General features: G+C 48.0%; 6 protein-coding genes across 6 annotated transcripts; 5 read left to right on the plus strand and 1 right to left on the minus strand.

The window, feature by feature from the left end:
* Positions 1-770: 770 nt before the first annotated feature.
* On the plus strand, positions 771-2453 carry E1B28_009747 (uncharacterized protein; the record flags this gene model as incomplete). Its single annotated transcript, XM_043154659.1, has 12 exons — positions 771-817; positions 873-928; positions 988-1007; positions 1068-1164; positions 1219-1237; positions 1355-1416; positions 1466-1585; positions 1642-1668; positions 1720-1758; positions 1812-1911; positions 1968-2052; positions 2112-2453. 12 exons carry the CDS (start codon positions 771-773, stop codon positions 2451-2453), a joined length of 1014 nt encoding a protein of 337 aa, XP_043007116.1.
* Positions 2454-2637: 184 nt separating this feature from the next.
* On the plus strand, positions 2638-4988 carry E1B28_009748 (uncharacterized protein). The gene is made up of 12 exons (XM_043154660.1): positions 2638-2786; positions 2834-3138; positions 3189-3200; positions 3259-3430; positions 3481-3562; positions 3617-3716; positions 3772-3816; positions 3870-3960; positions 4015-4271; positions 4329-4342; positions 4400-4482; positions 4551-4988. Exons 2-12 carry the CDS (start codon positions 2929-2931, stop codon positions 4808-4810), a joined length of 1326 nt encoding a protein of 441 aa, XP_043007117.1. The 5' UTR covers positions 2638-2786; positions 2834-2928; the 3' UTR covers positions 4811-4988.
* A 145-nt stretch (positions 4989-5133) lies between these two features.
* Positions 5134-7406, minus strand: E1B28_009749 (uncharacterized protein). Its single transcript, XM_043154661.1, has 8 exons — positions 6750-7406; positions 6563-6691; positions 6417-6507; positions 6295-6355; positions 6044-6237; positions 5908-5987; positions 5671-5842; positions 5134-5610 (listed from the first exon to the last, which is right to left on the minus strand). Exons 1-8 carry the CDS (start codon positions 7093-7095, stop codon positions 5490-5492), a joined length of 1194 nt encoding a protein of 397 aa, XP_043007118.1. The 5' UTR covers positions 7096-7406; the 3' UTR covers positions 5134-5489.
* A 644-nt stretch (positions 7407-8050) lies between these two features.
* Positions 8051-8470, plus strand: E1B28_009750 (uncharacterized protein; the record flags this gene model as incomplete). The annotated part of the gene is made up of 1 exon (XM_043154662.1): positions 8051-8470. One exon carries the CDS (start codon positions 8051-8053, stop codon positions 8468-8470), a length of 420 nt encoding a protein of 139 aa, XP_043007119.1.
* A 2123-nt stretch (positions 8471-10593) lies between these two features.
* E1B28_009751 (uncharacterized protein) lies at positions 10594-13383 on the plus strand (the record flags this gene model as incomplete). Its single annotated transcript, XM_043154663.1, has 1 exon — positions 10594-13383. One exon carries the CDS (start codon positions 10594-10596, stop codon positions 13381-13383), a length of 2790 nt encoding a protein of 929 aa, XP_043007120.1.
* Positions 13384-13712: 329 nt separating this feature from the next.
* On the plus strand, positions 13713-16069 carry E1B28_009752 (uncharacterized protein). Its single transcript, XM_043154664.1, has one exon. It carries the CDS (start codon positions 14034-14036, stop codon positions 15612-15614), a length of 1581 nt encoding a protein of 526 aa, XP_043007121.1. The 5' UTR covers positions 13713-14033; the 3' UTR covers positions 15615-16069.
* Positions 16070-16339: the final 270 nt, after the last annotated feature.

Here is a 16339-nt window from a genome sequence, read left to right on the forward strand (position 1 = left end):
ACGTTTCGAACAGTGTAACACAACGCCGTCAAGAACGATAGTGTCAGAAGATCTAGAAAGAACAGTTCAACGACTCAGTGACCTGTCTATAATCAAATATAGTGACGTCATTAGTCTTCTTCTCGCTGGTAGACGATTCTGCCTTGATCCCGGGCAGGGTCGCACTGTCGTGCAGAGATGGCTCAAGCGCCTAGAGTGGACGCAATTGCAAATTGAAATGGTAACGCCGAATAAATGGCGGTACGAAATACAAACTCCGGCACCTAATAATAATACAGACAAGACCATGATGGACATGGCAAATGACAGTGATAGGCAAGGCATACATAGCCATTGGCTATTGGACAATGGTAGTTTTTTCTTCCTCGAGGCCTCCAGGGACCAGGGGGTTGCGGCTTCTACCTCTTGATACAGCATTTCCTTCCGTTTTTTTATAGCTCCCCACTGAGATATCGACTCCTTTCTCTTGCTTCTCTCTTTCTTTCGCTCACTACTACTTGTTCCCAGACTTCGCTGACTAAATTTTGAACTCGTACCATGCCCCGGCCCACTTTCAGCCTAAAGAAATTTACGGGAAGGAGAGTTGCGTGGTGAAATCGCATCAACCAGCAGAACTGCCACCTATACGGGCTCGTGACATCAATCCATCATCCAACGGCATACTAATGTGTTTTAGCAATATGATCCCATCATTCGTGTTCCATGGACGGTACTTATAACACTCCGGGAAGTACAGCGATTCAATACTGCGAGCAAAATTTACACTAACTATGTCTGCTCCAACTCCAGCCGAAGTGGCTACCGCAATTTTACATCTGTGCGTTCCCCTACTTCGATTCAGGGATGTCATCCCCAACCTGATAGCCCTCTAGGCAAGCCGGAAAATACTTCCAGATTGCGGGTTATGTCATGTTATTGTATGATCATTGTAAGTGTCTTCCAGTACCTTTGAAGGGGGAACCACTCTGACAGGGCGAGTCGTGGCAGGCATCACCTTCGGTGAAGAGGTTGGCAATCGTTCTTCATATACTCTCACTACAGATACTTACCGAATCACTTTCCATCAGGTCGAACGAGTCTGGAAGCGCGATATTAGTGGCGCAAGTATACTGTTTCTTCTCAATCGATACCTTACACCGTTACAATTTGCATTCATCATCGATGGTAAGCCTGTTTTTTTTTGGGTATTTAATGCAGACAGTCCTGACGCTCGACCAGCGTTCAACAACCCCGGGTGGTCGGTAAACGTGAGTGCTACAAATTTCATCGATTTCTTTCATTTCTGACTGTTCAACGTTCTAGTTGTACGATGCATCTCCTATCCCTCTGAGAACAACAAGCTCATGGTCTCTAGTTGCAATCGGATTGTTTCGTTCGAAGGCTACACTACAGTTGGTCTCGTCGCAGTTTGCGAACGTACGTCACTGGATTTTTGACCCAGGTCGCATCCCTCACTCGATTTCAGTTGTCATGATACTTCGTGTTTTCGCATTATATGGCCGCAACTACTGGATCCTTGGCTTCCTTATGGTGGTCTTGGCTGTCCAGATCATCATATCGTCTTACGGGCTTTCTTTTGGGCTGCGTATGTCATTTAAATTTCGCTTACTCTGAGATGCAGTCAAATTAAGAGTCGCTTAGGTGCCCCCCTGCCTCCCGGACTTATCGGTACGTGGCCGCTGGTTCGTTAATTCAGTCAACATACTGAACCTCTGTCAGGTTGCATATTTACCGGTCCACCCGATAAACCTATATTTCGTGAGAGATTTGGATGAATGCTTGTACTTCAACGTTTTAATGAATGTCCTCAGCGGGAGTTTGGTATGCCCCCGCCGCAACAGATTTCATCATCTTCAGTCTCACCCTATATCGGACCATGAAATTCATCAGGGACTCAAGTTCAACCACTCCGTGAGCTTTTTACTCATGCATTTCTCGATCTTTCGTTCCTGATAATTCGAATTAAGGTTGATAACTCAGTTCGCCCGCGACGGTATCCTATACTTCGCTGTCATTTTCACGGCCAACATGGTCAATGTCATAATATACCAGGTATGGACATGGGTTCCACCGCGTGCGAGTCCGAGTCCAGATCTAATAACAGAAATAAGACAGCTGTGGCGGACCTTAAAGCGATCGGTGCATCGTTCAGCCAAATGATCACCTCCGTCATGATATCACGACTTGTTTTGAATCTCCGAGGTGTAGGGGAGAGCTTGGTTGATGGTGTGGGACCCGGGGAGCAACCAAGGTCGCTCCCGAATCTTGCTTTTGGTCAGCCGCCAGCCGACATCATGTCAAGAACCATAGGAAATCTAGGGGAGGAGTTCAGGACCTGGAAGGAGGACATTTCCCCGAGTTCCTCTCTGGCAACTAATGGTGGAACGCTTGTAGGGGTGAACCGCCACGATGCGCTCGAGATGCAGGTATTGCCCGAGGGGAGACGGTTTTAAGTTTCCTTGTGAATTCGTATGTAATTCTTACCATTTCTATTTTCGGGGTGAATGCAATTTGTTGGATCATGATGTACAATAACCCGTCGATCGCTGTATCTATCAAGTGGAAGCTTCGGATCCGTGTGGGAAATGCTTTAGATCCGGTTCCATCCGGCAAATGAGGCTATTTCTGACTATTCCTCGACGCTTTCCCCACGATCAAGCACAGGCAATCACTCACGTTGACAGTATGAATGCTGTTCGTTTGATTTTGATTTTGTGCAAGCTATCTTTTTGCGATCTGATGGTCTGGATTCCCATGAATTTCAGCTCAGATCAACAAGAACACAGGTGTGCTATGATTTATGAACGTGGTTCGATTGCTAACAAAACTCTAGCGCCGAATTGGCTTGTACAGCACCACAAATCTTGCTACATAAGTGCGAGTTATTGGCACAATTTTTCACACAAAACATCAGCTTACTTGAAGCCCATGTCTCAACTCTCCCAACTCGTCGCTCTCATCAACAACGCTACCAAGGTCATCGAGGCCCGTACTTCAGCTGATGTCTCCCTCGACAGAACGAGCACTGAGGACGACGCGCTTTCAACACCCGAAGTACGCGAGGCCATTCGCATCGTAGAAGGTGCTTGTGCCCAGCTAGTCGCAAGTGTTGCTCGTCCAAGCCACACAATACTCAATGTGAGCATCCTTTTCTGCTGCGTGCAACATCTTGATTGATCATTTGACAGAAAATCTTCGCCGTGAGTACAACGTCACCCTTCATTCAACATCACTCCGCTCTCAACGCGCAAGTTGCAGTACTTTGAACCTGCTTGCATCCGAGCTGTCGCCATACTCAAGGTTCCTGATCTTCTTCTTGACGAGCCTCAAGGCCTTCATGTCTCCGAGATAGCGCGGAAAGTCAACGTGGACCAAGGAAAGCTTGCACGAATCATGCGTCTCCTTGCCACGAAACACTGTTTTCGTGAAGGTAACGGGTACTATATTATCCTTTGTGACCTAGGGCTAACATCGGATCAGTCAAACCTGACGTCTTCGTCAACAATCGCCTAAGCATTCAGTTATTGAGCACCAATGGGCTTTCGGATTTAGCTATGCATATGTAAGTATACGGTCGAAATACTGTCCGTTTATCATGCTCAGCTCTATCACACAGTACCGACGAAGTCGCGAAATCGGCTACAATGCTCGCAGAAACCCTGACCGATCCTGATATGGGACCTTCCTATTCCCCGGACAAAACTCCTTTCAACAAGGTCTGTCTTCCGCAGCTCGTACAGTTACTGTTGCTCATGGCCCGTTCTATTGTAGTCCGCCGGATATACCGGCACTCTGTTTGATTATTACGAGGGCGTCGTAAGATTCTGTTATCATCATCACATTGTGATTGTTACTGATGGAGGTGACAGAATACAGACGTCGGAGGTGCGCAAGGCGCTCGATTTGGTCGCGCCATGCAAGGCTGGGGTCAAGGAATTGCAGCCTTATCTGTCGTACACGGTGGGTGCAGTTAACAATGGTTCATCGAGATGGTCCTCACCTGTCGCTGAGCAGAATATCCTTGGGCTGAGTTACCTCCAGGGAGCATCGTCAATGATCTGGGCGGAGGAGTCGGTGCACTCACGATGGAACTGTACAAAGCGCACCCACACCTCCATTATATCCTCCAAGACCTCCCGCAGGTGATTTCTCGAGCAGAGATTGAGACTTGGCCGGCGCAGGCTCCTCAGGCACTCCAGGACCGTAAGATTGAATTCAAAGCAGTCGACTTTTTCAAAGAGACCCCTATGCCGGCTTGCGATATTTACTACGTGAGCAGCTCGATTGTTTTCACCTCTCAGATACATGTACTAATTGAGATGTTGCAGCTCAAGAATGTAATGTCAGTGACGTGTTAGTACTCAAACCTCTTTTTTTTTGACGACGGTTTCCTCCACAGTCACGACTGGCCGGACAAAGAAAGCATTCAAATCCTCTCAAAGGTTCGTGCAGTAATGAAGCCCGGGAGTCGCGTTCTCGTTCGTGAGTCACTGAGGTCACCCTGTCGGGTTCGGTTCTTTTTTTTGACGTATTATCATTGCGTGGTACAGAGGAGTACGTTCTTCAACACACAACTTCAGAGGGTATCGATGCCGGAGTGAAGATCGCTCCAGAACCCTTATTGCCGAACTACGGGGAAGGCCGAATCAACGCTTACAACCTTGACCTCGATATGATGGTCATGTTAAATAGCCAAGAACGGTACCAGGAAGATTTTGCGAGGCTTGGAAAACAAGCGGGTCTTAAGATCGTGAAGGTCTGGGACTTTGGGGATACTGGTCTTGTTGAGTTCGCGATTCAGGAAGATTGAAGCACACAGACAATGAACCGTAGTTCCGAAGATGTACATCAAGTAGTTTTACTGGCTATCTATCTAGTTTCTTGACTGCTCGAACACATCCGCGACTAGTTAACTGATTCATGAACTCGTCTACCATTTAGACTCCTCACCAGTACTTCTCCAATTCCTCCAACGCTTTGACTGTCGTCTGAAGGACGTCTGGATGTCAAATGCCACGGAGGATCTGGTCAAAATACTAGAAGTCAAGCAATAACAGACTCTACGTAGCTTTGCAAGTTTGCCATCGCTAGACCGCAGGACTGGAATGATAATCGAAGCTTCCTTCCTCATTTGTCGCAACTCACCATGGATGGAACCAGGAATTGGTCAGACCAGGTTCTGGTGAGCATGGTTGCTTCCCGCAGGGAGTGTGCCATGCCTCAGGTCTTTCCATTAACCATTCACGGGCGGACGGGTTTGGATTCGAGGATGCAGCGGCCGCTACTCAGCTGAAGACATTGATAGAAGGAGGACTTGTGGTCACGGAGTGGAAAGGCAAGGTCATTGTTGTATGATGGGCATGGTCAAGGAAAAGTCGCAGAATTGGCATGTACTGACTGTGACTGATCTGTTAATTCGTTCAACGCGTTCATAAGCCATCCAAAACCATGGAATGCGTCAAATGCTTCTCGCTACATGTACAACTGGCCTAAGACCGCCTTCCGATATCAATCAACCATTGAAGACCTTTCTCGAAGTCGTCCCGACATTTTACAGCCTGCTTGACGTCGAAGAAAGACAATTCGAATCCGTGAGGCGCGCCGGGGTATCTGTTTGAACGTTCCATGAGACGTGAAAACATGATGTCCATATAACCGAACACAGCCTACACTTCGAGTTTGGTGGAAACACCTGCTTCTCTCAACACCTTCTCGTACAATAGACCGTCGTCGCGCACGGGATCTAATCCGCAAACCTGGATGAAGGCAGGAGGAAGACCTTTGTGGGAAGATAGCAAAAGAGGTGAAATCCTTGGGTCCTCCGGAGGCGCATTGTAGAACTCTAGGAAGCGGTATGAGAAATTCAAACACCTACTGCAGAAGACGTTCAATAAGCGAAAACCGTACCCATCAGTTTAACGATGTTATCTTTCGTCAACAACGGTGCATCCTTATTCTGTTCGAGAGACAAGAGGGACGACCTGTATCTATAAATGATTTGGAGATACACGGCCAGTGGAAGGGAAGAAAAATAATGACACACTTTTCTGGGTAGGCCTGATAATGACATACGACGGGTACGTGTAGTATTTGTCCAGTTACTGGTTTGTCGCTGAAGAAAGGATCGTCTCGAGCAATCCATGAAAGTACCGCAGCTGCATTCCCGCCTCCGGATGCACCTCCGAGAATGAATCCCTTTTTTAAAGAAGCTGAGAAAACGTCGGGATGGGAGGCAACCTTTCGGAATTCATGAGTTCACCATCTTCATTGAACATTCAACAAAGGTTTACGCACGTATTTCAGAGCTGCGGTCAAATCATCGACAGCGGTAGGGAACTGATGTTCCGGAGGCATACTGTCCAAGGAAACAATTAATCACAGATTCAGTTCCGTGGTATGATAACGAGGTTCCGTACCGATACTCGCAATTGACTATAGAAAGCCTCAGTTTGACGCTTGCTATTCTGAGTCGGTAATCATCCATATCAACGTTGCCCATGGCAAAACCTGAAGAAATGGTGAACATTTAACAGACCGGTCGTCAGTTTTCGAGAGTCCTGACCGCCATGAATCCAGAATAACAACGGAAAGCTGTCCTCTCCATCTCGAGTACTGGGTACTATAGACCTTGCGAGTACCTTTGCCCCTTCACCGACGTCAATGTGATGATCGGTAACGCTGTATTCAGAACCTGCGCCGGGGAAAACTTTCAATTGAGGGTTAAGTGCGATCTATGAAGGTTGACGTACTTTGTGGAAGGAAGGGTTCAAACTTGCTTTGTAGCTTTGGAACGATGACTCCATTGAGGTATTGTCGTACGGCATTAATCGAGTTTTTGTCGAGTACGAGGGGCGGAATGGCTCCGACGACTGGAGCAATTTCGGGGTCGATCTCGGAAAGATGCGAGTATTCAACCATGTTACACGACTCAGAGTTTTGACGACCTGGAGTCAGAGAGAGGAGCCCCGGGAAGCTTTGGCAAGAATCGAGATTAGGCTGAGATACGAACCAACCCGTGTAGCCTGACCGAATCGAGTTTCGATAATTTATATGCTGTACAGTGAGCCAGCTCCGGAGCGTTCCGAAAAACATCATATACAGTATATAACAGGCTTTGAAAGCCTACCGCAATTGATACGAAGATCGAACAGCTGACGTCTCTGGGTATGCCTGGTGATGAACTGCGAAGGAGATCTGGAGGAAGTACCGGGTCACTGGGACGATAAGCGCGTCCATATGCAGGCAGCTCCAGAACGACGTTGATGTTTTCCCTCGCCTCACACTCCTTCGAAATCGCTTGGAACTAGTGGACCCCAAAGGGAAGGATGTACCTTGTTTTTCCGGCAATACCTTGCCAAAGTTGGCAACCATAAACATCGTATATCCATCAATCGTCTGTTACCGGGAGATATGGTGCTAGTGATGTTATCCGGTTCGGTTCCGGTCCGAGCCGGCTCTGACCGAGTTCCACTTTTGAGAGAAAGGCGGTTCCGGTTCCAGTTCTCTGCGGTTCTAGGTTCGAGCCGGTTCGAACTGGAACCGAACCGAAGGTTCTATCGGTTCCATATATATAAATAATTGAAGGTTTTGTACACAAATTATATACCAAAAAGTAATATACAAGTAGTACAGATTAAATCTAACCATTTTTACAATGTTGTGTACTGGAATATCGAAACAAACTGCACTCGGATTGGCAGTAAATCAACTACATACACCGCCAAACAAGTCCATAACATGCTTATCAGTCCTTGTTGATCCAATTATATGGTGAATTCCAGTGACGGCGTGTTGTATGGTAATAAGTTATGTTGATATCGGGAGTATCCGATGGATTGTACAGCTCGGCATCATGCCGCCGGCCTTTCAAACTTGTTTCAAGCCCACGGCAACTGGAACCGGTCCGGAACTGGTTCGAACTGGTCGAGCCGCGGTTCCAAAATCCTCAAGACTCCGGTTCCGGTTCCAGTTCTTCACGGTTCAGAACCGATGTCGAAACCGGTTCGACCGTACAGAACCGGCTCGAACCGGAACCGTATAACATCACTATATGGTGCCGTTCTTCTTGAAAGCGGCCCCACGCCAACTACCAGCTACTACAGACAATCGTGAGCGATATCCCTGTCGAGCTTGTCGTCTTCACTACGAAACACCAGAACATGTCATAATTCGTTGTGTTGCAGATAACCATATCAGTGACAGTCGAAACAAGTTTTTCGGAAACTTACCGACGTCGTTACAATCAACATTACCCATGACAGAGACAGATCAGCTCCAGGCATTCCATCTTCTCAAGGACTGTATTTATCCATGGCATATGGTTCCTATAACAGCGAGATTTTTTCATGACCTTGTAAACAGATGGCGGGCATTCAGCTTCAAGCGTTGTGGTTCGAAAAAGATGAGATGGAGAGTGGAGATGATAGTGTCGAAGAGGATTGCAGAGACCTGTCCGACGCTGGTACAGTAGGTATTAGTACACTCTGACCCTGTACTTTACCAAGGCTGCTGATCACCTTAGAGTCTACCGGCTCCTGATTGCTCTTGGGTTGTGTCAGTAGTTCCGGCAGTTCCGATTTCAGGGACCACGCCGTGTAATCTATCTGTCTATCTATCTGGTTTTTAAAAAAGCATCGTCTCGAGTGATCCGGATTAACCGCGGCTGGGAAGTGTCTCCGATGATGAACTAAGGGGAAAAGGTGAATCGTCAGGATTTGAGCACGAACACCTACTCTGACTGAGGATCCACTGGGCAGAATAAACCTAGCGAAAAATACGTGAACTTGTGGGGAATTTCACTTTTCGTCGAAATTTCAGGTGAAACCAAGGGGGCCCACGGATTTGATTCCCTGACCGTGACCTGGGGGGGGGGTCTGGCCAGCAGGGCGAAAAAAAAAATTTAGACCCACCTACATCTGCAATTTGGCAAGGTCCAATTGTGGATTCTGAGCCAATTCTGAGTTTCTGAAGGGTAATAAATATAAAATCTAAGAGTGGTTGTTGTAATCAACTCTCTGGGACTGTTTGTAACCTTATTCCATACTCGAAAGCATCATCCATCAAGACTCATTGAACAGTCAATCACTGGAGTGATATTGTGGTATTTCATTTCCAGGAAATCTTAGTTTAAAAAGGCTAACAGATATAATATTCTAGGCTCAGAAGATATAGACTCCAATGAAATACCAATACCAGAACCTGTCATCATTAATGGTTGGGTAGAGAGTGAGAAAAAAATGTGTAGTGTCATTCGCGAGTGATGTAAAAAATAGAAGAGGAGGGTCAGAGACACGTGTACTTACCATATATGGTGCGTGGGAAGCTTACATAGGGAGGGGGGTCCCCCAAGGGGTCTCAGCGAAAACCGACCCCCGGTCATTTTTTTTAATCAGTGGGCCCCCTTGACTTTGACTCTGTTTGAGTCAACAATAACGTCACACTAACCTTCGTTTCCAACTCACAGGAGTGCCCAAAATCCATCTAGCTGGCGTTGCCCAAGAGAATTCTGGATGGTGAGGGTGATTACAACAGGCTGTTCACAACATGTTTTCGAGTATTTTATGCTATCTATTAGATTTGTATGCCTGGTTATATGTCCTATCCAAAATGTAGACAGAAATGGGCAAAAAATCAGTTACCTCAAAATGGCCCGGAGGTATGGACACAGATAGTCGCCGGATCGGACCCTATAACCGTATATGCCCCCATTTGACACATTGATTGTGAATAACGGTCACGTGTTTGCTCTGACACCCATGTTCGGTTCGCTTACGTAATAAATCGAACTTATATGGCAGCCCCTCAGGAGCCTTCTACTCCTCGAAAGAGTCCTGTGCAAACTAGGTATGTTCCTCCTCGTTCTGCGAGCTCCATCGTCAATTATAGCGAAAATATTGCAGTTACATAACAACCCCTCGATATTCTTTATTACCAACACCGCAAAGGTAGGTAAATTGCTTGGTTCAAACGTCGACATTTGCGAATCCATCGTCCATGATAGTCCAAACGTCTTCGGAAATCGGCATGTTACTCCGGAATCTCCCACTGCAGGCCATAGTAGCTCGTATGTCTTGAAAGCGATGCAAGAAAAAATCTGAAAGTAACTGAAAAACTCTTCTTGAAGGTTCCCCACACAAATTCGACCTCTCTCTGCGCAAGTCACCTCCGAAGAAGTGCCTGCGGGATCTGCTATTAGGGCTCATCAGATAATGACACCAGATCATAGGTATTCACCTTTGAAGTAACTCTGTAACGGAATTTACAAATTTGTTTAGCCCTTTGGCCGTTCACCAAGACGAACGGACGCCGCTACCGTGAGTGGCCCGAGACTAGTGTACAATTACAAATATGGTACTGATGTGACCTTGAAGAATTCGATTCAACAAGATCATCTTCTCAAACTCCTCTTCTTCCGTAACGACACCCTCATCTCATCCACCTCCCACATTATCATCGGCGACACCTTTATCGAAGCCACCTAACAACATTCAGATCCAGTCATATCCATCCTTATACTCCCCCGACGCTAGCAGTCGACCGCGAACACCCCCACGAGTCCAGTCCCAGACACCATCTCAGCTTTCCTCGCCCTTCATGGCAAAGCCTGCGGTGCAGACCGCACCATCCTCTTCGCACATAAAGGGGCCTGTATTCATAGAGGATGTTTTTGGTGCTGGTTTAGTATCGATGTCTGGATCGCCTCGTACAATACAACCTATCTCGTTTCCCTCCTCTTCAGCCCAAAGCTCTACACAATCTTACATCCAACGGCAACAACAACAATCCCAGCAGCCGATGCGAGAGGAGTTCAAAGCCCCTGGAGGAGAGTTGGAACGAATCCGGCAGCGTCAGTTAGCTGAGCATGCAGCTGTCGAAGCCAGAAGGCCTGACTTTTTTGTGCGGGAAGGAAAGCGAAAAGCAGATGGTTCGGATGTTTCACGTTCCGGTCATGTCTCCAATTCCGGCTCTAATTCTAACATGCACCCGTCTGGAGTCGGGATCATGGACAGCCCAACCAAAGGTCGAAGGATCAAATTATACGCATCTTCCTCTACCAACCCATCTCTGTCTTCTGCCGACGTGGTGAAAGACAAGATCAAGCTTTTCCCTGACTTGAAACTCTTCCAAGAGACTTCGGAGGAAAGCTTTGAAGAGTCGTTAATGGCGGGAGGCTATGGCAGGTACCGAACTGCGGAGTGGGTCAGGCAACCTCAACCCATTCCGATCGAGGTTTTACAAGCCCAGGTGCGGCATGGTCAAGGTGTTGCCAATCCAGCAGTTACGGGAAGCCCGATAGTGAAAAGACTTGAAGATCAGTCAGTTGCTGCTTCTGTCGAACGAGGTGAAGAGAGCTCAGAAACTCCCCTCTCCGAGCATTTTCCAGCTCAACCTCCTCAACCGCCAACGGAGAAAGAGCTTCGGAAGCGGAAGAGATTGGATGCATTCCGTGTCCTCACTACAGCCTCGTCGCACTCTGCCTCTTCGCCAACTACGGTTACCGTGGATGACTCGGACAATGCTTTCGTCAATAAGGATGCCAAATCGAACGGGAAAGGCAGTTTCAGGAAAGAATCACCCCGAAAGTTATATCCGGTGGAACTTGAAGGTCGTGGGCGTGTATTAGTCGATGTCCTACCGGGCTCATCTGTCAGTGGTCATGGATCTGAGGATGCCTTCGTTCAGGAAACTACCGGTGGTGCGAAACGCAAGAAGCGGAATCTCGCGGCGGAAAAGAGAGAAAGAGAGATCTCACCGGAGTATCCTTATGGTCTTGTCATTTCACCTTCGAAGAAAAGAGCTGAACTCAAGGTGGCCAGCGGGGTACTGGAAAAGCCAAACTGGCCAGACGCGGAGTTTCCCTGGAGGCTTCGGGAGGAAGAGAGGGATGAGGCGAAGTTGAAGGAAGAAGAGGAGAGGCTCAAATGCGTAGAGAGGTTTTTGGAAAGAGACGATGACTCCGATTCGACCGACCATGATGACAATCCATTCGCTGGTGGCAGCAAGGGCAAGGGGAAAGCGGTGGAAGAGGATGATGATCTATTACCCAGTTCTCAGTGGGGTGTGGTATATCATGAAGAGAGACCAACACCCTTTAAGGCTGGGAGAGGCAAGATGGTTCCTTTGAAAGCGAATGCTGCCCAAGATATGGGAGAAGCTGGTTCCGAAGAAGACGAAGGAGATGAACCACTTCCGCTCAGGAGAAAGCGCAGTTCGATGTATTTTCCGAGTGATCCCGCTGATGCTCGTGCTGCCTTACTGTCAAAACGAATCGTTAGAGCGTTGTCTTTCAGGAAGCAGCTGGAGGCAGAGAAGAAGCGAAAGAGGATGCTACGAGAAGCTCGTGGAGCAGATGTTATCGGAGTTGATTGGGAGGAAAAGGAGGAGGAAGTCCCTTGCATCTGCGATGGCGCAGGTGCCAATTTTGAAGATGACGATGCACGCGTGGTGCAGTGCGATTCGTGCGACTTGTGGTATCACTTTGGTTGCATGGGTATCCGGAGCGGCGAACTGAGAGACGTTGATAAGTGGTTCTGTCCGAAATGTGCGCCACTAGTCGAATTAGAGCCAGAAGAGGAGCCGGTATTTGTGCCTACAGAGGAGACCCAAGCTACTACAAGAGAGCTGGGCGAAAATCTCATGTTATCTAATAGTCGATCTCCACGCGACACGCCAGAACCTGAGGCGGGCAGATCTGCAGGTCTTCCACCCGTTCCACCGCTCTCGTCGAGAGGATCAGTTATCTTGATGTCTCCCAAAACACCGATCAGGCGAAGGAGTCGAGCATTTGGCGGCGACTACCTGGATGATCTTCCGTCGTCTTCCATCTCAAGTTATTCTTACGCTCAACTTGGATCGTCATCCTCTTCGCTCTTAACGTCCTCATCTACACGCGGATACCCCGTCACCCCTCGACACCGCCTGTGTAAAACTGAACCTCGCGTCCACGGTCAAGATCCATTGCTAGGTAGCGGTAATAATTATGAAGAGTCACCGTTATTCGATCCACTGAGTACTCCATCCCGAGGTATCAAGTTCAACGTACCTCCACCATTCACTACTCCAACCAGGAAACCCGGTAACGGGAGAACTGGTTTTTACACCCCTTCTCGCAAATCGGTTGGTGGATTCGGCGGTCCCGGTTTTTTATCGTCCGCACTCGATGACAAGGGAGATAACTGGGCAGGATACGGGTATGGGTACGGGGGTGATGAATCGCCAATCAGGAGGAAGAAGTCTAGTATCTCTTCCGATCCTGTGATGAAATCAAAGAGAGTCCTCGACGAACTATTAGCTTCTGTTCCTGGTGCTGCTGGCGGCCTTGCGGAGGGCTTTGATGACTCTTCTTTGGGAAGAAGCCCCAGCAGAAACAGAGAGGTTGGCTAAGATTGACTCAAGGAATCAGTCGTTCGTGAGTTTCGCTTTTTTATCCTTCACCGGCTATGAAACTCAATATCGCCCTAGAAATATCTTTTGTTCTATCTTCATATACCTCTTTACGAAGGACTATATTATATCCATACTGCGAAACCTGTTTTCCACCACCTCATTGTCCTTATTGGCTTTAACCTAATATTTGATTATTGACGCTTCGTTTAACAGCAGAAATCGTAGCATTTATGTTTCTTGTAGCTTCCGCCCATCTTCATGTGTCAGAAGTTGGCGCGTGCATGTCCGTAGTTCGCATAACGAAAACATCACAAATTCAAGAATGGAGAGAGAGGGAAGTCAGGTTGGGGAATATTCGAGAGCGTGTGGATAGGAGCCTTGACCCAGAGCCTCCAGAGGGCCCCACATCGCGGGCTCAATCCGGGACCACGTGGTCTCGTCCTCTTTTTGTTGCCGACTCTCAACAGAGCGTGTGCTGTCCACACCTTCAAAGGATTTACCAGTATTTGTGGAATACGTGAGTGCAGTCAAAAGTCCCTAGAGTGCGTACTTACCCGCATTGTTTCAAACCATGTCGTGCCAATTACATCCATCCAAGTCGAGTCGAGTTCAGAAATTGGCACTCTAGTACTCAAACCCAAAGAACGATGTCAACCATATCCCTCTCAGAATCGCTCCTAGGAAAGCCCACTCATGCACCCAAGAAATTTGAAACACTTCTTCGATCTCCCGTTGCCAAAGACGATCGCACAGAGGTGATGAATTACCTACGCGACGCCGAACGGGACTACCGCAACGGTCAGGTCGAAATCAACAAGTGCAAGGCCATGATATTGATGCTGGAGTCGAAGAGGGAGGGGATAAAGAAATCGATGGAGAGGTATCGGAGTTTACTGTCGCCGGTTTATCGGCTGCCTTCAGAACTTCTCTCGGAGATTTTTGGGTACTGTTGCGAATACAATTTTCTGGACCTGGCCATGCCCCCAGCTATTTCCCTGTCCATGGTCTGTGGTCGTTGGAGGGAAATCGTCCTATCGTCACCGAGACTTTGGTCCTCCATAACAATCATGGGGCTCAGATACCACAACTATCAGCAAGCGGATGAGGGAACGGATGAAGAGGATGTGGATGAGGAGGAACTTCACAGAGATCGCGTCACCAATCGGATACGACTATGCTTGGAACGATCAAAATCGGCCCCTTTGGCACTCAATGTTACCATTCACGACAATTCTTGGGACGAGCACGATTTGGGCTATATCGTTATGCGCCTTCTTGCCGAACACTCGGAAAGATGGGAAAAGTTCACATTTACAGGACCCGAGTTTTATGCCAGCTCCGTGGCGGGTGAAATCAACTTGCCTATTCTCTCGCACCTCCGCCTAATGTTGCTTGATCGAGATTCTCTCCTTCCTCTTGACCGGTTCCGGAACTGCCCGGTGCTCAGCTCAGTCGATACAGACACTACGGATCGCCTACAACTTCCATGGGCAAGTATCCGTGCCCTGAGGTTGACCGAGTGCACAGACAGCTCTGTGTTGCCGGTTCTGTCGTCGTGTCTAAATCTAGAAGAGCTCAGACTGTTCGAGCACTATGACTCCTATGATCAGACCCCACGCCGGGAGATGATTATGTCGGACACGATCAAGACACTGTCAATATTATCCATAGACTCAGATTCGGAAGGTCAGATTGTTCAGCACTTTACCTTTCCCCGCCTCTCTTCCATCGATATTGTACATCCGAGGATGAGCCCCCTCCATCTACAGCAACTGATCCAGCGATCCTCCTGCTCCATCACCTCCCTAAGCCTCAATGGCCCCCGTCTCACAGATCCTCAGCTATCATCCCTCCTTCGCCTCATGCCTGAATTGAGGATGCTTGATATCGGAAACTGTGAAGGGTATCCTATCTCCGGACCTCGCTTCTTGGAGCACCTCGTCGTCAATCCAGATGACCATCAAATGTTTTTGCCGCACCTCATGGAACTGAAGATTGAGCTCGCTGGCGAACAGGTGGATGAACAGACCCTCACAAACGCTCTGACATCCAGATTGTTTCGAATTTCGTCCGTGTCCTCTTCTATAGGCGTCGATCGCCTAAAATCCCTAAATATTCGGTTTTGGTGGGACTTTGAAATCCCGCCGGAGGCGTTCCCTTCGTTGCAGTATCTTGGGGATTTTGGCCTAGAATTAAACATCTCCCACTGCATCTTCTGTGGATACTAGTCGTGTTGCCTTCTACGATAACCCCGCAGATACCACCCATGCGTCTTCTTCAGTCTCTCTCGCTTCGTCTCTGGGCTTTCTATCGATATCCCGTTGCCCGATTTGCTTGCACTTATTTGATGTAAGTGTGATATTACGGACATCCTTAGACATATCGAAACGCCTGGCGGGGGATTGGCATGACCAGCCATAAACTATAGCATAGTACCAAGTTTGAGCCATACGAGTCGGTACGGACTTGAATATCTACAGTTGCTGGTAATTGGAGGAAGAAATCAAGATGGACCATGCAGTAGACTACCAATAGCGCCTATAAATCTTAGTCTAGAAAATTGTATGGCAGTAGCCTGGACCGTGGTCTCGTACTGCACACTGCACATGCACGCCATTGCGAGCTGTAAAGGCGTCGGTACTCAGTTTTTTTTCATGTAGTAAGTAATACTCTATACAGGTACAACAAATATGGTAGCTTCTAATCACCTTGGCTATTTTCTTTAGTCCTTACTGGAGTAGCCTGGCTAGCCGATCTGTACTGAGCAAAGAAGATAGTCGTGCTTTGCTATCAGTGTACAGCCTGGTAGTGATCCCCCAAATTCAAACTCCGCGCACGCTTCACGAGCTTACTTGTCAAGATGTTAGCAAGACACCTTGGCCCTCGTCATTTTACCGGTCTTTTTCCCCAATGTCGTTCCCCAGCACCTCCAGCGAAAATCCAAACTCTAACA

Source organism: Marasmius oreades, chromosome 6, assembly GCF_018924745.1.
Source record: "Marasmius oreades isolate 03SP1 chromosome 6, whole genome shotgun sequence".
NCBI lineage: Eukaryota > Fungi > Basidiomycota > Agaricomycetes > Agaricales > Marasmiaceae > Marasmius > Marasmius oreades.